At 55.1% G+C, this 21,853-nt stretch overlaps 1 protein-coding gene across 5 annotated transcripts in view; it reads right to left on the bottom strand.

Annotated features, from left to right (window-relative positions):
• DOC2B (double C2 domain beta) overlaps positions 1-21,215 on the bottom strand; it is a 35,306-nt gene extending 14,091 nt beyond the window's left edge. For 2 of the 5 annotated variants that reach the window (XR_002124871.1, XM_019650488.1), the window contains exons 1-7: positions 20,550-21,215; positions 12,860-12,939; positions 12,328-12,354; positions 9,361-9,435; positions 6,831-6,940; positions 6,519-6,645; positions 3,602-3,759 (exon numbers count right to left, since the gene is read on the bottom strand). Coding sequence is in view for 4 of the 5 variants with exons in the window: in XM_019650488.1 (XP_019506033.1) it covers positions 3,602-3,759; positions 6,519-6,645; positions 6,831-6,940; positions 9,361-9,435; positions 12,328-12,354; positions 12,860-12,939; positions 20,550-20,922 (950 nt within the window). In the remaining variant the exon portion in view is untranslated. Of the gene's footprint in view, positions 1-3,601; positions 3,760-6,518; positions 6,646-6,830; positions 6,941-9,360; positions 9,436-9,933; positions 11,071-12,327; positions 12,355-12,674; positions 12,766-12,859; positions 12,940-20,549 lie in introns of those variants that run through there. The other 3 variants (XM_019650491.1, XM_019650489.1, XM_019650492.1) reach the window with 3 other exon arrangements.
• Between the last annotated feature and the right edge of the window lie 638 nt (positions 21,216-21,853).

Genomic DNA, 21,853 nt, shown 5'->3' with positions numbered 1-21,853 from the left:
TGAACTCTCTCCCAAGTGCAACCTGTGCAGGCCAGGAGAGCACCCTGGCAGAGCCCCAGAGGCCTGCCTGGTGGCCTGTCTCCCTCCCTTGCTGTCAGGACTCCCTCCTGCCGTGGTCAGCAGGGCTCATGGGGCGTCCTCAGCAATGTCACCTCTGGTCCCTTCTGTACAGTGACTACTGCTCACCTAAGACCCTAGAAGAAACCAGGGGGCCAGAGAAGGAAGCAGTTGCCCAGGGTGGCCCAGCAAATTGATTGAGTTTCCTCAGTTCTCCCTAGGGTGTAACATGGAAGTAGTAACGGATGTGACTGTGTAGGGTTATTGGGGAGGGGGTTAGAAGAAGCCTAGCACAGCCCCTGGCACACAGCAATTGCTCAGTACATGCTAGTGATGATTATTACCATCACGGTCACCTCTGGTTTTCTCCATCATACTCTGAAGAGCTGGGTTTGGGGGTCAACTTTCAGCCTGGGGAAACTGAGGCACGTGTCATGTGGGGTGAAGTTTATAAAAATAAGGGTGCTGACAAAAAGTCTTGAGTCATCAAGCTTTGCCCCTCAGCACCTACCACCTGGCACTTTGCTAGCTGGCTCTCTTCTCGGAGTCACACTGCTCAGAATCTAACCTGAGCCTTTATTTTTCCTGCTTTTAGTAAGAAAGAGGCCCACGGTCCATGAAGGGGCTTCTCAGAGATAGGGAACCATTAGGAGGCCTTAGCAGCAGCCCCGATGTCTCACCCAGGGAATTTTAACCAAATGTGGGGTTTCTAGGTTGATGTGGGGCCCTCTGGGGGAGCGCCACGTGGCTCTGATACAGGGAGCCACCCCCAGCTCTGTCTGTCTTTGAAAGGCCACGCTGACCTGGCCTGTGGCTGGGTGGTGGGGCAGTTGCAGTTAATGGCTGCAGTGGGCCCAGCAGCCTCCACACCTGTGGCAGGGAGGAGCCTCAGGCACGGAGGACATGTCCTGCCAGGGCCAAGGGAGATGGCTGGACCATCTCTTGTACCAGTTTGAGACCCGCTTTCTGGGTAACTCAGCACAGGACCCTGGAGTTCGTGTCAACCTGGCAGGTGGCCACTGAGCCTGATTTAAAAATTTCATACCATTTTGGCTTCAGACTATCTTTCCTGCCATAAGAGAGCTCTAGCATCACAGGTCCAGGTTGAGGCACCTTGCTACCCTCTCCATTCCCTTCCCCCTCCGCCCTCCCCAGAGACCACTACAGTGAGATGCTCTGCAGGGTGTATGTGCAGAAACAGTATCACACTATGTGGACTGTTTTGCAGTTTGCTTTTGGGCTTAGCATGCTTTGGAGAGCTGTCCATGTTATTTCGTTTAGTCCTAATTTATTATAACTGCATAGTATACCATGCTATGCGTATGCCACATTTTCCTAATCTATCCCTCTGATGAATGCCTGGCTATTTTCAGTTTATCGCTATGACAAGCCATGCTGCAATAAACAGCTCTCCATCCAGGCATGGGTTTCTAGGATACAAACCTGGAAGGGAAACAATGTAGCCATAGGGCGCACAATTTCCTACTTACTGGATACTGCAGACTTTCCCTCCAATGGTTATTAAGAGTCTCCTGATTGTTTTCTGAACTGCAATGGTGCTTCCCCTCACAGTGGTCTCTAACTCACTGGAAATTATTATTTTGCTAATGGTTGGCATTGGGGCCCAATTCATTGTTTTTTTATGTGGAAAATGAGTAGTCCCTGTGCCATTTGTGGGGAACTGCCTTCCCCCAATGATGCTGGTCACCTTCCCATTACACCTGGGCACTGTTCCTGGGGCCTGGAGGCGCTGGATTAAAAAAAATAATAACAGCTTTACTGAGATGTAACTCACATGCTGTACAATGGACCCTTTTAAAGTACATAATCCAATGGTTTTTTAGTATTTTACAGAGTTGTGCAACCATCACCTTGATCAATTTATAACATTTTTATCACTCCAGAAAGGAATCTGGTACTCATTAGCAGTCACTCCCAATACCCACCCCTCAAACTTTCCCCAGCCCCTGGCAATTACTAATCTCTTTCTGTCTCTATGGATTTGCCTATTCTGGGCATTTCATATAAATTGAATCATATACTGATGGAAACATATACCTTTTGTGTCTAGCTTCTTTCACTTAGCATAATGTTTTCAAGGTTCACATTCATACATGTAGCATGAATCGGTATTTCACTCCTTTTTATGGCTGAATAATATTTCACTGTGTAGATAGACCATATTTTGTTTATCTAGTCATCCGTTGATGGGCATTTAGGTTGTTCCTACCTTTTGTTTATTGTGAATATAGCTACTATTTACATTCATGTACAAGTTTTTGTGTGGACATGTGTTTTCAGTTCTCTTGGGTTATATACCGAGGAGTGGAATCGCTGGATTATACAGTAACTCCACGCTTAACCTTTTGAGTAACCGCCAGACTGTTTTCCATAGCGTCTGCATAGTTTTTGTCATCTTTTTCTAAGTGACAGAAATATGATAGTGGCAAGTAGGAATAGTGGCCCTAGAGTTGTGCCATGTAGCAGCACTGGCTTCCTTGTGGTGTCAAGACATCCCCATGGCCTCTGTCACCTGGGCCTCCTCACTGTCCCTCAGACCAGGCCCATCCCTGCTTCTGCATCTTAACTCCTCTGTCCTCTGACTGAACAGCAACACTTCCTTTCTGCTGAGCCAAATTCCCCCGCAAGTCCCACCTTTCAGGAGAGTCTCACTGTGAATGCAGACTACAGTATTTCCCTGAAAATAAGACCTAACCAGAAAGTAATACTTTTTTTTCCAGGATGCTCGTAATATAAGCCCTACCCCAAATATAAGCCCCAGTTAAGATCGTCAGCCAGACATGACTATTTGAATAAATGTAGATTTTTGTACATGAGTAAATGAATAAATGTAGATTGTTGGAGCAAAAATTAATATAAGACCTGGTCTTATTTTCGGGGAAACACGGTAATACCCATCTGTTGTTTGTGGAAGGCCCAAATCAGTGACGGTGGTCACCGTGACAGCTGCTACATCCCTACCCAAAGGGCCACCAGCTCCTGCCTGCCCCTCAGAGCTAGGGTCACAGCCTGTCCTGGCAGGGGTTCACGACTCGGGGGCCCAGGTTGCCTTGTGTTGCCCCTAAGTTAGTGTCTCCCCCGACCGCCACCATGAGCCCTTGCTGTCAGGGCTGGGTGAACCCTTGTGTGCACGTGTGGCACCAGCACAGGGCTGGGCACGTGGAGAGCACCAGGTCTTGGGGAGTTCCTTCACAGGACCTCTCAGTCTCTTGAGGTGGGCCTTCCTCCTTCTGCAACCTGCTCGGGGCCCCTCCTGGGCCCCGTGAATGGGGGGTCAGCAGGCCTCTCGATCTGTGAGGCCTGGGAAACCACTCAACTTCTATGGACATCAGTTTCCTTATCTGTGAAATGGGGCTGTCCAGGCTTAACCCACGGAATTGCCAAAGGAGCACAGAAGGTAATGTGGCCTGTGGGCAGAGACCTTTCTCAGTGCTCGCCATACAGACTACTGATCTTGTCACACGGAACTCCTGTCCCCTGAGGTGAGGGGAGAAAAAGGTGGCCGGCCTGGCCGCACACTCACGTTTTCACGTAGGGGTCCGAGTAGCCGTTGGCGTCCATGGCAGCCAGGTGTGCACACCGCACGATGCCGACCAGCAGGCCCTGCTTCTGTGAGCTGTACTTGAGGGAGATGAGGATGCGGCCCCGCTCCTCCAGGGACTTGTCTTCCGTCTTGTCCACCTGTGGGGTGGGTGGTTACTAGGCCGTCCTCACCTGCTCTCATCCCCACCCTCAGCCATGGGCCACCAAGGCGGTCCATGGGCCCAGGACAAAAGGAGCCCATGGATGGTGAGGGGTCACCCTGGCCCCAGCCCCGCTACAGGCACTTCCTGGAGCCTCTCGGGGTATAGGTGGCAGCCCCTTGGGGGAAACATTGAAGGCAAGAGCTTTGACACATCCCCATCCCCAAGGGGAGCTGGGAGGCAGATGGGGGCTGCCCAGATATCTCCTGTGCCCACCTCTGGGGTCAGACCTCAACTTTCCCCACCCCAGCCAGCCTGGTGCTTCTCTATTCCTCGCCCTCTTGAGATCACCCATTTCCACATTCTGGCTGCTGCTCATGCGGACCCCTCAGCTTTACCCTCCGTCTACCCAGACACACGCAGCTCGAGTCCCATGACCCTCAAGGGTCCTCCCTTAGGCCTCTCTGCCAGATTTCTCTCACACATGGTCTCAGCCATGTCCCTTTGCCCATGACTACTCTCTGCCTGTTGCTAAAGTGATGCCCCACATGGCCCCTCAGAGGCAGGGCCATACCTATACCTCCCTGGAGATGGGGCTCCTGTGAAGGAAGGACTGTTTCCCTCAACTCCCCTGCCCAGAGCAGACATGGCTAATTGATCACAGCATCCACCCTGAGCGCCAATGCAGCCTCAGCCTTGTTTTCAACACATTGCTCAGGCAGCCATCGCCAATGGACCAGACCAGGTGTATGAAAGTTAACTGTCTGCCACTCTGGCCTACGGCGTCACTCAATCATGGCTCTTGTGCTAGTTTGTGTGATGTGTGAAAATGAAACAATATAAATGAGCAGGGATATTTTCAGCTGTTTTTAAGGGGGGGCATATTGTCCTTTGGGTTGCTTCATATACAAACCATTAAACTGGGAATCATTCAGTATTTACTGAGAACAAATAAGTTCTCAGGCTATGTAAAGTCTAAAATGTACCATCAAAATATGTCTTTACTGCCAGTGCTGTCAATGCCCAACTATGGTCACCCTGTGTCCCTGAAACCAGACCAATGAGCTCCTGGCAAATTCAAGCAAAACTCAGCAACATCTTGATCAGCCCCGTGCACAGGCATATGCACTCTCTTACCCGTCCACGTGCACAAACACACACTCAAATGCGCCCACACATGCATGCTCGTTCACACACAGATACACGTTTACTCACATACGCAATGCTCTCACACAATGCACACGCACACGCACACACACACACACACACACATACACATGCAGGCTCCCACCCCCACACAATTGCTTATTTATGCCAGGGATCAAAACTCAGGAACTCAACTATAGTAGGAGTTGTTACCTTCTATAAGTGACATAGATCATTTGGAAAAACTGGGTTACCTGTGGTTAGTGACTAATAATAAAATAAAGAAGCTCATATCCATCATGCAGATGTCTACGAGTGGGAGAGAACATGACAAGGATATAAAATTTGATCAAGTTATGCAAGAAGACAGAGCTGGGACTCTGGCAGGGAGCTCTAGCCTCAGGTCGACGCGTTCCCAGGGCTTGACCAAAGCCAGGCTGCTCTGAGCCTTTGTCCCAGGGCGCAGGCCCAGCCAGCCGGTGGGCATATGGGGGACAGCCCCTGGGCTCTGTCCTCTTAAGCTTTCCTCTTGCCCCAGGCTTCTTGGGGAAAAATGTCTTGGGAAGGAGACTGTGTCCTGAACACCAGGCTGCCAGAGGGTCAAGATTTCTCAGGCCCCCTGGGGCCTGCTGGTCAAACCCTCCCAGCCCTTCTGAACTGGGTGAAGGTGAGGCCTCTAACAGAGGAGACAGAGCTGAGAGACGAATGGACATAGACTCTGGGAGGGCTCAGCTGCTGCAGATGGCCAGGGGCAAAATCAGTTTTGACATCATTTTCAAACAATTGCAATTTCTAGGAAAGAATTATTTTCTGTCTCCTGTGGGTATCTCACAAGCACCTCATGCCTAGCATGTTCCAGTCGAGCTCGTGTGTCCCCAGCTGCTCCTCCCGAGGCCCCCTACATCACAGCTAATGACCCTTTATCCTTCTAAGTGCTCGCCCCCTCCCCCCAAGCCCCATGAAGATCTGCCAGCACACTCATCCAGGACTCAGCACTCCCCCCCCCCCACAGCCCAGGCCTGGGTCATGCTCATCTCCTCACTGCTCTCCCCACCTTCCGCCTCCTCCCTCTCCCATTCTGAGCCTGTTAAAATGTAATCAGATGCCCTAGGCCCTGCCTAGCACCCTCCCGTGGCCCATCAGGGTGAAGGCCTGAGTCCTTCCCAGCTCCCCCATCTCCCAACCTCTGTTCTCAGCTCCTAGGACTCCCCTCCCCTCTTTCTCTCTGCCCCACTCAGTGGGCTTCTTGCCTGTGCCTCCAACAGGCTGGGCACGTTTCACACAGGGCTTTTTGCACCTGCCGTTCCCTCTGCCCAGAATATTCCTGCTTGCCTGGTGAGCCCTTCCCTGAGCACGCATCTAAACCGTCGACCCCTCTTCATGCTCTCTTGCTTGGCCTTGATCATTGTTTAACATATGATCCGTTTGGGGGGACTTATCCCGTTTTGGGCCTGTCTCCTGCTCAAGCTCCTTGTGGGCAGGGATTTTTGTCTGTCTCCCAGCACCTGCCCCTGTGCCAGGCACATAGTAGGTGCTTCCTAAAGGCTGCTGGTCCTGAGCTCATGCCAGGGAGGGTCCCTGATGTCCTGTAGAGTCCCGTGGCCCACTCACCGGAAGCTGCTTCTCCAGGCAGATGCTGAACGTCTTGGTGTGGTTGGGTTTCAGCTTCTTCAGGGGCACTCTCGTCTCCCCAATGAACTCATTGTGACGGAATTTGTCCTCGTCACACACGGAGATCCTGGAGGGCAAGGGCAAGGCCAGCTCTTCAGACGCACCTGGGCGCTTTCACTTTGCTTCCAAAGAGGATTTGCAAACAATGGGTGGGGAGTGGGTAGGCAGGGCCAGCCCCTGAGGATAATAAGGCTGGGGTGGGGCTGGGGGTGGGGTGGGGGAGAAGCCTGTGGCCCTGGGGCCTTCACCCACCGCAGGGTCTTTCGGATCATGTCTTCATCTGTGATCCCGTAGTAAGTGAGGGTCTCATTCCACGTGGGGTTCAGGGTGTTTCGGAGAGTTTTTGTTCTGAGCTTATTTGCCTGGAGTGCACACAAAAAAAACCGATCCTATGAGCATCCAGGAGTGAGGGAGACAGGATAATGGCCTCAAAGATGGCCATGCCCTCATTGCCCTGAACCCGTGAATATGTTCTCTTCCCTGGCAAAGGGGAATTAAGGTTGTTAATCGGCTGACTTTAAAACAGGGAGATTATCTGGATGATCTGGGTGGGCCCTATGTAATCACAGGGTCCTTGAAAGGAAGAGGGAGGCAGGAGAGGAGAGTCAGATGGGGATGTGAGGAGGGAAGACAGGCAGAGAGAGGCAACATTGCTGGCTCTGAAGACAGAGAAGGGGCGGCCTCTAGAAACGGAAAGGGATGGGATGTGGCTTCTGCCTAGAGTCCCCAGAAGAGACCACAGCCCTGTGACATGTGGCTTTAGCCCAGTGGGACCTATGTCGAACTTCTAACCTGAAAGATAAGAAATTCACGTTGTTGTAAGCCATTAAATTGGTTGTAAAATGTTTGCTAGGAAACTAAAGGGAGGATTCTTGCCTCCAGGCCGTGTGTGTGTGTGTGTGTGTGTGTGTGTGTGTGTGTGTGTGGTGTGTGTATGTGCGCGGGCGTTGGGTTCTCCAGGAGGCTGGGGGAGGGCGGTGCTGGGCAGCTGGGAAGCCCAGCTGTGGGTCTAGATTCTCTCTCTCACACCCCCTTGCCTGTCCCCTCTGCCTATAATGCCACCTGTCCTACAGAATGCCTGTGGGGTGGCCTGTCCAAACTGCCATGTCACCTCGACTCCTCTCTCTGTGCTTCTGTCCATCTTGGTTCTTACACGCCTTAGCTGTCTGACAACAGCCTCTGAGCCCCGTATCTGAGTCCCTTAGATGTCTGCCGCACTTGGCCTAGGCTGAGGTCAGGTAGGCCTGGGTTCAAATCCCAGCTCCACCACTTAGATAAGCTCAGTGGAACTCAGTGGGTTATTTACCCTCTGTGAGTGTCAGGCTCCCCACTGTAAGAAGGGTGTAATAATACCTCTTTTCCAGCATTGCTTTTAGGAACCGTCTTTATTGGGATACTTCTTTTTAAAACGCTGCCCTCTGTGGGAAATCCTGTGGAGGGTGCTGCTGGTTCTAGGTCCCAGGAGTCTAGGGACTATGGTCATTAAGCTCCCAAGTTGAGCACATTCCCCTGGTCACAGGGCCCTCGGCCCTCCTAGCCCTGGGAGTCCCACCTGTAGCATGAGGGTGTGGAGGCCTGGAGTGGGGAACTCACTGCCCAGGTGGTGGGCCACTGCCGTGTCTCCGATAGCCCTGCCTTCCCCGAGAGGGTGGAATGGCCCCTTCTGGATGTCTCTCCTGGATGGTGGTGGGCCTCAGCCCTGCACCCTGGTCCAGAGGGTTTGGGCCTCAGAGTCAACGCAGGCCCCAGCAGCCTGTGGCCACTCAGCTGGGGGCAGGACTGCCTAGCTGGCCCGGAATAGTCCCACCAGAGGCCAGTGTGGCCCTCTTCTTACAGGGCACGCCCATGACTGAGTCTTCCTCCTTCTCAGGCCACTTGAGGACCAGGAAGGAGTTCTCCAAGTCTTGGCTTTGGAGAAAGAGGCCAGGACAAGGACACTGGCCACTGAACTCTGCTGCTCAGGCCTCTATGTCCCATGTCCCCGTGCCTCCCCCAGGTCTCCACTCGGAAGCAAAGCTGCTGGTCTCCCGTTGAGTCACCCCTGGCATGGGGTCTGCACAGCCTGCCCCTTGAGATGTCTGTGAGGGCCAAGGCAAGTCCCAGCTCTGAAAAAATGATGTGACCTTCCCTCCCATGAAATTAAAAATAAAACAACACTGAACTGTAAGACACATGTAAAGAAGTCTAACCAAATTTTGATCTTCCAGTGCTGAGGGTCACCTTGATGCTTTTGTTTCATAGCACATTTTTGCTAATTTTTTTTTTCCTCTCCTTTCCTAGATGCACCACGTGCTTGGTCTGCTTGTTGGGTCACCTGGCATGGGAACAAGAGTTCTATGGTCAAAAAAATTGAGCAGATGTTGCCCACTCCATCCCCCTTGTGGAGCATCACAGAGCAGCCCATCAACACATTCAAGGCTCTGATAAGTCCTGCAGTAAAGAAACCTGTTTAACAATGTGTCCCAATGTTATTTGACCACAGAAACTTTTTTTTTTTTGCATATAATATTAACCTCCAGCTAAAACTGCTTCTTAGAAAATGCTTCCCTGGAAATTCTCTGGAAGGTTTTCTCAACTCAGCAGGCAGGTAGTGCTGACTTGAAGTTCCTGGGAGGCCTGAAGGGTGTGGGTCTGGAGGTCTGACTGGGTACTTAGGGTGGAAGTACATGGCTGAGGTTCCCTGCCTGGGCTCTGAGAGGGTGTAGGAGCTATGGGCCTCCCTGGGTGCCCCAAGCCCAGCCTAGGCCCTGTCACAGCATGCAGGCCTAGGGCAGAGCCTCACCTTACTGGCTCCTGGCAACAGATGCAGCTTGACATAGGGGTCTGCCAGTCCATTGTGGTCCATCGGCTTCAGGCCCTGAGCAGAGAATAGCAAAGGGTGTGAATTGGGGATTGGGGACAGAGAGAGGTCAGGGCCTCGGGGCACCTGGGGCAGCAGGCATCCCTCATCCCCTGGGCTGCCTGGCTGGGTCCACTCATGACCCTCTTCACAGAAGCTCCCTGACCCCACACTCTAAGGATGGGAGAGTGAGGATGGCTCAGTGCTGGCACCATCTCCCCTCCTCTAAATGCCCCGCCCCAGGGTGGACGTCATGGGCGTCTTTATCAGAGCAGCCTTTCTCTATCTATTCTCCTTATCATGGAGGCCAGGTGACTCACCTTTCTCTGAATGAGGCCCTCATTATCCTGCTTGGTCCCGATTTCCTTCCTTCTTCCTGATTCCCCTCCCCTACTCTCCAAACATGGGGCTTTCCCCCTCACTGACCCTAAATCCACAGGACTCTCTGTCTACTCATCCACACGCTTTCCTCTGTGGCTGTGGAAAAATGTTCTATGACCTGGAGACCAGGCTCACTTTCTCTCTTGATTTGCCACAGCTCCCTGCTTGTCCGTGTCCACGGAGGCCACAGAGCTGGCTGGCCACGGAGGGTCCCTCCACAAGATGGCATCCCTCACTCACTCGCAACAATCGGTCAAGTGTGCACAGCCAGGCAATCAGTGGAACTGTCAACAGACAGGGCTCAGCCGACCCTATGCTGGCTCTTGTTTCTGAAAATTTAATTTTTTTTCTTCTGGGATGGTGCACAGGGATGTAGGGAGGCAGCTGTGGGGTGTGTGGGCCGAGCTGGCAACCCCATGACATCATCCAGAGATAAACTGCAAGTCGGCGGCTCATTACCATGCCCACCTCCAAGGGGAGCTGAGGCTCTTCTGCCACCCTACCCCCACCTTGGTTTAAAGGTGGGGGCTTCCAATCGCCGGCTGTTCTGCTTCCGGGAAGGGGCACACAGGTTTTAGAGCCAGGCCTGGGTTCGGATGTCAGCTCCTGCACTTATTATAGTAGCTGGGTGAGAGGATGAACTCCTTTGCCTCCTGAGCCTCAGCTTTATCGTCTATAAAAGGGGTTAATAGTTCCCACTTCCCAGGGTTGGAGTGAGGTTATCCGTCCTCCAGGATAATGCTGACAAAGGGGTTTGCTCCCCTTTCCCTACATGCTAGCCCCCTGGGAAGATGCCAGAGAAGTGGCTGGGGGCCAGCGTGGGCAAATGAGCCCTGCTCCGTGAGGCTGGCTCTGGGACGAGGCTCAGTTCGGAGGCCCTGTATGCACCACAGCAACGCGGCGGCCCTTCTGAATGCAAGGCCCTCATCCTGGCCTCTCGTCTGCCCCCATAAGGCGCTCAGGACTGGGAGTCTGCCAGTTTTCTTAGTTCCTCTGTGAATGTGAGTGGCCGCGTGTCCATGTGATGTAGGTGGGGGTGGGCACCTGCCACCGTCCTCCAGGATACAGGAGGTACTGAGCACTACTTAATCATTTAATGCTCACAACCCCCACATGGGTGGGGATGATTAACACGACTTTTAGATGAGCAAACTGAGGCTGCTCTGCTGACCCAGGGGGAGGGTGGCCAAGCTAGGGTTTAGCACTGGGGCATCTGGCCTCCTCCCAGAGTCCCCTGAGGGGCTCTGCTTGTCAGCCTCCTCCCTCAGCCTCCTCGCCCGCTGGACCTCCTCCCCACACCCCAGCCCTCCACCCCAGCCCTCCTCCCACACCCCAGCCCAGCGCCCCTGCTGCTTCCATGCCTGTACCACCCCATCCCCTGCAGAACTGGATCTAAGCAGAGAATGACCTAGAGCTGGGGTCGGCAAACTGAGGCTCGCGAGCCACATGCGGCTCTTTGGGTACATTCCGTTTCAAAAGTTTGCCAACCCCTGGAAGAGCCAATCCTGTCCCTCACAACAATTTAAAAATTATTCAAGAGCCATAAATATATTTTTACAAATAAGGACAATTTAAAGTAATATTGTAAATGAAACTTAGATAGTTTTATTTTCATTTTCAATTTTACTTCAGAGCAACATGCACGTACCCAAAGAGCCACACGTAGCTAGAGAGCTGCAGTTTGCTGACCCCTGGCGGCTCTTCTGTCTCAAAAGTTTGCTGACCCCTGACCCAGAGAATCAGGGAATCGCCATGGCTCGGGTCCTCCCACCCCCACCTCCAATGCTTTGAGTGACACACCTCTAAATGAACACACACATGCGCACACACAGGTGCCCACAGAGACCTGTGCATGCCCACACAAGTACATACCCCAGTATACCCTTATAGCCCCTCTGGGGCTCAGGTAGGGAAGGTGGGGCACACAGTACAGGAGGGTCTGGTGTCTGGAATGGGGAGGAGAAGGGATGGCTCTGGCCAGAGTGGCCTGGCAGCCAATGCCCAGTCCCAGTTCCCAAGCCTGGACAACCTGTATAAAGCTGGATGGAGAAGGAAAGGGATCTCACTGTTAGGGATTTGCAGTCTGCCCTCACCTTGGCATAGCTGGGGGGGGTCACTGGATTCCCAGTTTTGTACCTGGGGCAGGTCTGAAGCCCCTGCCACACGAGGTGGGGCAGGCCCTGCATCACCACCCGAGCAGCTCCCAGAGGACAGGGCAGGGGATGGAGTGTGTGGGCCTCTAGGTGCCCAACTTGGGCCCTGGGCCCAACATGGATGCTACTCACCACTGCCATGGCAGTCCAGGTGTGGTGGCCCAAGTTGGGTGGGGCAGCAGCGGGTAGCCTGTCCCTCTGCGTGGGCAGAGCCACGGGCAGGGTAGGAGGGAGGGGCAGGGAAGCTCGCAGGTTGGGGGCCTGGAGAGGAGCCTGGGCCCAGGGAGCTCTGCTGGAAGCTCCTGGCTTGGAGCCGAGCCCAGGCCCTTCCATGACTCTACTGGGAGGTTCTATTAGGCTGCACTGCCGCCCTTACCTTCCGAGAGAACATCAACGTTGGCGCCTTCCTCCCAGAGGGAGCGATGTGTGGGGAGATGAAGGGAACAACATGGCTGAGAACACAGAGCTGACGCATGCCAGCCCGAGGGGCAGGGCCACGCACATCCCGGACTGAGAGCAAGGCTCAGGCCCTGAGTCCAAGAGACTAACCCCCTGCCTGGAGTGGTCTCAGTGTCCAGAGTGGGGCAGTGGCGCCTGCCCACCCTTCCCTCCCTCAACAGCCCCATCCCAGCTCTGGGGGCCTCCTGTCCCTTGAAAGCCCCACCCAGGCCTTCATCCTCTCATTTTCCTCCCCTTTCTTTGTGCTGCTCTTTCCCCAAATACCTCCCTCTGCAGACATTTTGGGGCAGCTGAGATGACTGAGGCAAGATTCCTCTCCCTGCTCTGCACCCACACAGCACAGACACCACCAAGCCTGGACAGGAAACAGGGGGGGGAAACTGGCCTTCCCACCTCAGCCCCTCCCCCAGGACCCTGGGCCTGGGGACCGTAGGAGCCCGGGGGCCTACCTTGGCCTTGCTGATGGTGCAGTGGAGGGCATTGTTCTCTTGGTCATAGAGAAGGCTGAAGTCCAGCGTGCCCAGGGCGGCTGCGGACAAAGGATGGCTCAGGTCACTCATCAGCTGCATGGTGGAGAAGTGTCACCCACCCCTGTGAGGTCATATGAGGTGCTAGTACCCACGGTGACTGCCACCGATTGGGCACCTACTACACGCCAATCCCTCCATCCAGTCTCCTAGCCCTGCCAACCCTGGGAAGTGAGCAATATCCTCCCCACTTTCTAGATGAAGAGCTGAGGCTCCGAGAGGCTAGGTCAGTCACCCCCCAGTCACTGTGAGTGGAGGCCCAGGAGTCAAACCCAGGTGGTCAGCCCCACAGCCCAGCTAACTCCTGTGCTGTGGTGCCCACGTGTACTGGGCCCTCAGCTAAAGGAGTTCCTGTTCTCCTACCCTCCTTGTGCAATTGCCAGTCTGGGCTCCAGCCTTAGTTTCCCTCGCGCATTAAATGTCACAAAGATTGTGTGAGAAGGCCGTGGAGACAGGGCTTCGCAAGGCTGCAGGCCCTGGCCGGGCCGACTAGCTGATCCACTTACCCACCTCCCAGCAGTACTCAGGGTATAGCTCCCTGGTCTCTCGGATCCCCTCGGGGTCTGGGCAGGCTTCAAGGAGCCAGCTGGGTCCTTCATGGTGCTACCCCAAGCCTCTTAAAGGCAGCGGGCGATTCCCAAGGGCTGGGCAGAGAGCGCAGCAATAATTGGGTGCAGCTGCCACCCTTGGGGGCAATCCCACATGGCAGCTGTGGCCTCCCTTGTCGACGTGGCTCCTGGCATGAAGGCAGGAGTTGTGGTGGGGGCAGACCTCAGAGACAAGTCTCTGGACAGCAAAGTGTATATTCACAGGATGTCTTTAGAAGCCCAGATCCTGCTCGCAGGCTGTTGGGCTGGTCAACTGGCATCTCATTCATTCATTCCTTACCAAGTGTTTACAATGTGCCAGATTCGAGGAATGAAGATAAGGCAGGGTTCCTGCCCCAAAGAAAGCACAGCTTAATGGGAGGAACAGATGAAAAGAATTTGCCACAACAGTTTGGTGGGCCAGGAGCAATGGGAGGTGCATAGTCTTGATGTGAACTGGGGCCATCAGGGAAGGCTTCCTGGAGGAGGTGATGCTTTACGTTAACCATGAAGGATGAGTAGGAGTTGGCCAGTGCACAGTGGGGCTGGGGAAGGGGCATTCCAACTACAGGCCAACCAGAGGGTGGAGGGCTGAGTGGCTGGAGTGATGCTGCGGGAGGGTGGGGCTCTATTCTTCTGGCCAGGGGCACCCAAACTATGGCCTGCTGGTCAAGTCTGGCCAGCCCTATCCATTTGCCTCTGAACCACAGACGCTTTTGCACTATATAACAATGGCCGAGCTGAGCGGATGCCACAGGGACCTTGCAGCCTACAGATCCCTGGGCTTGTACAAGGGCCCAGGCCTGGCAAAGTTTTGGGGCTGCGGGCTGCAGAGAATTGGGCAATTAAGGCCTGTGTATGTGCATTCTGAGGTGCTGGTGCTGAATCAGGTATGTCTTGCTCCCCAGCTCCTAACACAGGGGAAGGCACACAGCTCAGCATCTCTGTCCTTTCCTGGAGGCAAAACTGGGGAGCGAGATCCGTCCTCTGATGTCTGACCCCGGGTTCAAATCCTGACTCTGCGCTTCCTTGCTGTGTGGTGGCAGGCAGCTTATCTAGCCTCTCTGTGCCTCAGTTTCCTCATCTGCAAGATGGCGATGAAATAGTAACCACCTCACAGCATCGAGCTTTAACACAGCACCTGGGATAGAGAAGTGCTCGGTAGATAATTATAGAAGGAGCAGCTCCATTTAGGTGACTTTTCTAGGTAATTGTACTTGCCCCTTTGAGACGCTTTCTGGAATGAACTTGTTCCAAACTGGATCACTCCCCTCCGAGGCTTTGTGAGTAGAGCATATAACTGGTCACTTACACTTTTCAGAATAACCTGAGTCATTGCTATGACGATTACTACGATTACTGTATACGATGAGTACTGTTCTGTGTCGCAGTCATAGCCCAGACATGGAAGGGGGCGTGACACAATTCCGCCACCAAGTGACCCCAGGTGGCCACGATTTTTGAGAGGTTTTTCTCCTTTCTCTGCCTCCAGCTTTGCCACCAGCTTGAAACTCCTGTTAAACTACTTGCATCTGGTAGCAACAAACAGCTCTCCCTCCTATTCAACAGTTATTTGTTTCTTTTATGAAACCAGGTGAGAATACTTGTTAGAATTGTGTCTAAACTAAGAGTCAATAGGCCTTGAGTGGAGGCTAAGGGACTTTTTCCTGACTGGACTGTGTGCTTTTGTGCTAACTGTATCTGGCTTTTTGCTGCCTGTATTCTAGCTCCTATCTCTGCAGGAGGGCAGGTGAGGGTGCTGTGAGGTATACATCTAACTAACTAAGCCGTGGGCCCAACATTCTCCAGGTCCATACTTTTGTAATAATATTCTCCAAACCTGCTGACTTCACAGAACAGTCGAACCGTCTGCTGCTCAGTTCGAGCCTCCCTGTGGTTTGTTCCCCCCAGACTTTATCCTCCTGAAGGCAGGAACCATGTCTCGGCTACGCCTGGGACACCAGCAAAGAGCAGATGTTCAAGCCACATGGCTGGTCCATTCAAAGCAGCTCGCTCTCCAGCTGCTCTTTGGTGTGTGGCCCGCCTGTTAAAACGCACACTCCATGATCTCTGCCTGTTTCCCGATCCCAGAGAAGGACAAGCCAGTAAAATGAAGGGGCCACCTGCTCTCCACTGGGAAATAGCACCAGGAGGAGAGGGGAGCCCCTCCCACGGGCTCTCCAGACATCCCAGTTTATGGAGGACCCCATGCTGCTCAGTGGAACTGACACCTGTTATCACTTCCCAGGAAGGAACAACACACCTAGTACCGCCCCAGGATGAAAAGGATGAATTTCTTTGAAACCCAAGGGAAGTTTTGTAAGAAATACTAGTTTATAAATACAAGTTCAGTCACCATTTTTTGAGGCTTGCCAGCGGTGGAGCTCTCGTAGGGAGCTTCTAGTCCAAAGTCTTCATTCCCATTTGGAGAAATGAGACTCAGAGAGGGGAAGTGACCTGGTCAGGGTGGCACAGAGCTGGCCACAGAATCTAGGCCTCTTCACTTCCATCCTGATAGTTCCTGCCTTAAAGCCTCGTGGCCTCCACATTTTTTTTGTCTGCCATTTAGTGTAGCTGAAATCTCAGGGGGATGTAATGGAGGAAAAAAGAGAGAAAAGCAAGAGTTGCTCTTAGGGACCAGGAAGGGCTCGGTGGCTGTGCCCTGGAGGGGCCTCTGAATTAGAAATGCACCCTGGGCATGAGGGGCGGGTAAGGAGGGCCCTCAGGGCAGGTGAGGGTGCTTGTTTGTGTAAACTACAGGGTCCTGCCCTTGAGCCGCTCAAATCACATGTCCTGGCTAAAGTTTATATCCTTGCAAAAATAATGAGGGTTGGTCACTAATGGGCTTTTGAGAGTTGTCACCCGCTTGTTGATAATTATAGAGCTTTAATGGGGCTAATTCAGAGAAAATCAAGCTCAAGCCCCTGTTGGTTCCTCTAAGGCTGATGGAGACGGACGGCATCATTTTGACCTTGGTTTGCACCTGGACTTTCCTCACCCATACACCCCCTTGAGAATAGGAAATCTGCCCTGGGTTTTTTTTGTTGTTTTTTTTTTTAAAGAAAAATGACAGTCTCTCAAACAGTTTCTAAAAACTATGGCAAGAACCACAGAAAATGATCAAGGCTGAGTTGAAAGCATTTCATAGTTGGGGAAACTGAGGCACTGAGCTGGGTGCCGCAGAGGGCACAAAGAGGAATGAGTCATACATCCCTGCTTCCCAGGCGCTCAGAGGCAGAGGGTGAGGATTTTTATAAATCTATTCATCCCTCTGTTTTAAATTGTTCAAAGGTTCTCCACTGCCTCCTGGGCACAGTTCAACCTCCTTGGTGTGGCATTCGTGGCCCTCTACGATATGACCACTTGGGCCTCATTATTTGTCTTTTCCCTTGCTTCAGCCACTGGACTGTATTGTTGTGCCTCTGCTGGGCTGTGTTTCTTACACCTCTCTACCTGTGCACACGGTAGACCCTCTGCCAGGAGCACCTTTCTTCCTACTTCCACTCTACCAGCCCGCTTCCTCCCTCCCCACAACTTCCAAGCAGAGTCCTCTCTGTGGGTGAACTCTGTGCAAACCAGCGCTTCCTGTTGGGTTCCTGCCTCCCTGTCTTCACCGCTGGGCTATGTGTGCATTTTGATTTCCGTGAACTCTCCGATGTCAGAGTCTATGTCTCAGGCATTCTTGAATCTCCATGCCCAGCACAGTGCGTGATACAAAGTTGGTCTTGTAATGTTGAGTGCATAAAAATATGGTCCGGGCAGAACATGACCGGGCTCGGGGGAAGGAAAATCACTGCCAGTGGAGCCCAGGAAATGGCCCCAGCTGATGGCCTTGGTGGCGGGCCTAACAGCGATTCCTCTACTCCCATACTTACTGCAGGTCTCCATGACATCAGTTTTGCCCCAGCCCAGGCTGAATCCTGCAGGGCAGGTGTAAGCATGGGCATGTGATGCCATTCTGGCCAATGAGGCAGAAAGACAGGTCTCCTGGGAACTCTGCTGGAGAGGTTCCCTTACTCTTAAACTGAGACATGGAGAGGAAACGGATCCTTATCAAAGTTAAGATCTTATTGTTATTATGTGACGCCTGGACCTGCCAGCAGCCACCTTGGACTGTGAGGGAGGTCATCCTACGAGGAAAAGGGCATGGCCAAGTGGAAAGACAGAACCATCACCACTGATGTTGCTGATGAGTTGAATACATCTACCCCTACACCACTGACCTCAACAAGCCTCAGTGTTTAAGGCACTTTGAGTTTTCTGTTACTTGCAACCCAAAGCATTTCGTCATTACAGCTTTGAAAAATGGGTTGGGATTCCACAGGTGGAGAGTGGGTGGGCAGGAGAGTGGTACACGCAGAAGGTAGGCCATAGGCCTGTCTGGAGGGCATTAGCCAGGCCACACTGTGGACCACTGGGAGGAAAAGGTACAATTGGGGGGGCACTTCTAACTTCAGCATTCACTGTGTTTCTCCCCATCATCGCTCCTCTATTAGATCAGTCTGGAACACGTCGATTTTGTGTTTGTGCCTTGAGATGACTTAATACGGATAAGCTTTAACGAGAAGGAAGAAAAGGCTGAATAAGTAAACAGCACTTCACTCTCGGTTGTGGACAACAGAGCAACCGCCCTAATTTCTTTTTGTTAGAAGAGAGATAATCCAATAATTAGGGCAGCAAATAGTATAACCCTGGCTAAAGCCGTAATGAACCATCTGGCTTGAATCATTTAGGCTTATTCTAGGGATCTGGTTGTCAGAGCCGAGAAGGGGGCGTGGCCTGGGGTACTGGGTGGAGAGCAGCTCTGCCCCAGAATCTGGTCCCGCTATGAGCAGGAGCCAAAGTTTCTGTGCTCCCATGCCTGGGATGTTTGCTCAGCCACTGATGGGATCCAAGCCCAGGGTGGGCTGCCTCTTGAAGGGGGTAAGGGGGCCCAAGCTGGCCCTGGCTCAGCCACACTCCCTCCTCCTTAGCTCTTTTCACCAGAGTGCCCTGGTGACAGAGGTGTGGCCACCCCATAGTTCAGGCTGGCAAGGCTGTGTCTAGGGCTGCCTTGTACTGCTGACTCCAAGTGAGTCTGTCCCCTGCTAGGACACGTGAGCTCTCTGGGTCCAGGGCCCCCGCCCTGTTCCCTCTGTGCTGCAAGGACAGCGCTCCATCAGTGATTGCTGAGTTGATGGACTGGAGATGCTGCAGCCGGCCTGAGTTTTGGACTTTCTGGACCCCTCCTTGCTGTGGGCTCAGGGATAGCCAAAAGAAACGACCAAATTTCTCAGCTCTTTGCTGTGTGTCATACTGAGGGCCCTTGGAGGAACTTGGAGGATTGCCTGAAGCTCAGGCAGAGCCCTGCCCTGCCCCCTCACTCCCTTGGTGTAGTCGGGAAGACGCTGGAAATGGGAACAAGTTTCCCACCCCTTCTTCTAGAGGTGGCTTTGGATTCAGGGCATCCAATGGGGTAACTTGGGTGCCAGAGATACAGCCCAGAGATACAGCAAGTGAGGGGGTGCACTTTGCCCAGGGTGCCAGGAACTGGGGGTAGGGAAGATCCAGGGCACAGCCCTGAGGCCAGTAAACTCTCCAGATCCAATTTCCCCAAGCTGGCAGGAAAGTGGAGGGAGAGGACTGCTCCCCACCTCCATGCCCAGCGGGTAGGGACTCAATATGCCAGTCTCTGGCCACAGGGCTGTGGTCCAGGCCCAGAGAAAGTGCACAGCAGGCATTTTCCCCACACAGGCCGGGCTGACCCACCTCGTCTGATGGGCCTCCTCTGGCTCACTCCTCCTGGGCCTCAAGGCGCTGAGAAGTCTGACCCCTCCTCCTTCCCCTTCACCCCAGTAGTGCCGATAACCTCCACCGTCAGCTTCCAGAGGTACATTTTATGCTGGTGGGAGCTCCAGATCCCCCGCCCGAGGCCCTTGTGAGCACCCAAGCCAGGCGCAGCCACCCTCGTTGCGCGGCGCGGGGGATGGGGCCGGGTAGGCCTTGGCGACGCCCGTGAGTGACCCCTGCTCCAAAAGGGCCACATCCCGGGCAGGGCTGGCGTTTGACTCTGGTTTTCCAGGTCTGGGAGTGACGCGGCTGGGGCCACAGCTGGGCTGGGGGCCTCGAAAGCAGCGCTCTCCTATCCCCACCCCCATCCCGTGCAAACCCATTCGGCACCGGGTAGGGACCTCTTCAGCCTCGGTTTCCCCTCCAGTCCGGGAAGGGCGGAGCAGGCACTCTCAGAGGCCGGAAAGGCACCAGGAGCGCCCACCGGCGGGGCCTCGGCCCCGGGCGACTCGGGCTCTCGCCTACTCCCTGGGGCTCGGGGCTCAGCCCCTGGAGGAGGCGCGGGCTGGGGGCGCTTCCTGGACGAGGAAGCGGGCGTAACAGGTGGGCGAAGGTCGGCAGCCCGGGCGAGCGCAGTGGCGGGGTCCACAGACGTAGGAGGAGGAACCGCCAAGGTTTTTCCAAAGGACAATCGGCCCCAGAGTCCTCTGGTCTTCGGCCAGCAAAGCCGCAGCGCTTTGCGGGCAGCCGGGCCCATCCCGAAGGGCGGCCCGGCCCCCGGACCCGCCTCCGCCCGGGCCCACTGCCGCCCCAGTCCGACCCTGGGCCGCCGGGCCCGCCCGCAGCGGGCTCCCGAGCAGGGTGAGACCTAGCGGCCGACAGCAACTGGTGTCTCCCCAGGGCGCAGCTCCGCCCTTCCCGGGAACAAAAGCCGCTGCCCGCGCCGGAGCTCCTGGTGGCGGGCCGAGAGGGGGCGCGGCGCGGGTTCTGGGGAGTCGGACCCCGGAAATGGGACACCCCCAAACGGTGCCCCTAAACTTCCCACCTCTCCGGTCGGGGTCGGGGGGAGGTGTCGGAGCTGGGTCCGCAGGGCAGGCGGAGAGCGCCCAGAACTGGCGAGGGGGCCGCGACCCGGCGGGGGTGTAGCCTAGGGTCGACGAGAGACCGCGGAAGGACCGAGGGGCCAGCGAGGTCAGACAGCGCGCGGGAAGCCGAGCCAGGGGAGGGGGCGCGAAGTCGGCGAGTTGGAAACTTACTGCAGTCGTCGGACTCATAGCCGTCGGCGTCCGGCTCCTCCTCGGGTGGCTTGGCGGGCGGCCGCGCCGGGCTGGGGCCGGGGCTGGGGCCCGGGCTGGCACCGTAGGCTCCAAAGAGCTGGTCGACATCCTCGTCGTCGTCGCGGGCGCCGTCGGAGGGGCTGCGGCGACCCGCGCTGGCCGCGGCCGTGGGCGCGGGGGCGTCCCGGGGCGCAGCTGCCCGGGGTCCCGCAGCCGGGGGTAGGCCCCGCGGGAAGCGAGGAAAGTAATCGGAGATCTGCTTGATGGGCCGGATGGGGCCCGGGCACACGTCGATGGCCATATGCTCCTGGATGCTGATGGTCGCCTTATCCCCGCGCCGCCGGAGGGTCATGCAGGCAGCGCGGCCCCGCTCGGGCGCGGCCCGGCCTGGCCCGGCGCGGCCCCGGCCCGGGGGCGTCTCAGCAGGCCCGGCGGGGCGCGGCGGGGGCTGCGGGCAGCACCAGCGGAGCCCCCCGGACGTCCCTGACGCGGCTGCTACCTGCTCGGCAGCGGCTGGCGCGAGTGAGTGCTAGGGGCCGGCAGGCAGGGGGCGGGCCCAGCCCGCGTCACCCGGTAGCAACCAAGCCGTGTGAGTGTGCGGGCTGCGCGGGCGGCGCGGAGCCGAGCGAGCTGAGCAGCGCCGCACTCACTCGCACTAACACCAGCGCGCACGCGGGCCTGGGACCCCGCGCGCGCACACACGGGCGGGCAGGGCCTCCCGGGCGCCCCCCACTCGCGCACGCTTGCGGGACGTGCCGGGAGTTGAGCAGGGGACCCGCAGGACGCACACTCCTCACTTTGCTGCGGGTGCCAGTGCTTTCTGGGTTCTGTTTACTCACACGGGACACACGCATGTATGCAAGGACACTCCAAGCACACGCAAACGTGTGTAGACACTTGGCAGAAGTGTCCACGGGCTCATACCTGCAGGACACACGCACAAACATATGTATCCACACGGAGTTGGTTGAGGTTGCTGTGGCACAGTACATCGCCTAACGGGGCACACAAACACACAGGCTTAGAGGTGGTCAGGGGACGCAGGGCAGGGTCTTCCATGCCCCCAAACATGCCTAACAGGGCACACAAACACATCATAGAAGTGATCAGGGGATTCTGCCCAGACACCCACACACATACCTTTAGTGAGATACAGAGTTACACACCTAGGAGTGCAGGCACAGGCTACTCACACACTAGCAGGAAATGTACATCCTCAGCTATCCAAGGTCATTGCTGGCACAGTCTGTTCACACTTCCCCTCAGGTCACATACAAATACAC

The sequence above is a fragment of the Hipposideros armiger genome, unplaced genomic scaffold, assembly GCF_001890085.2.
Source record: "Hipposideros armiger isolate ML-2016 unplaced genomic scaffold, ASM189008v1 scaffold_141, whole genome shotgun sequence".
Classification (NCBI taxonomy): domain Eukaryota; kingdom Metazoa; phylum Chordata; class Mammalia; order Chiroptera; family Hipposideridae; genus Hipposideros; species Hipposideros armiger.
Note: the sequence above shows the minus strand (reverse complement) of the source record. Positions and strands in the feature narration are given on the sequence as shown.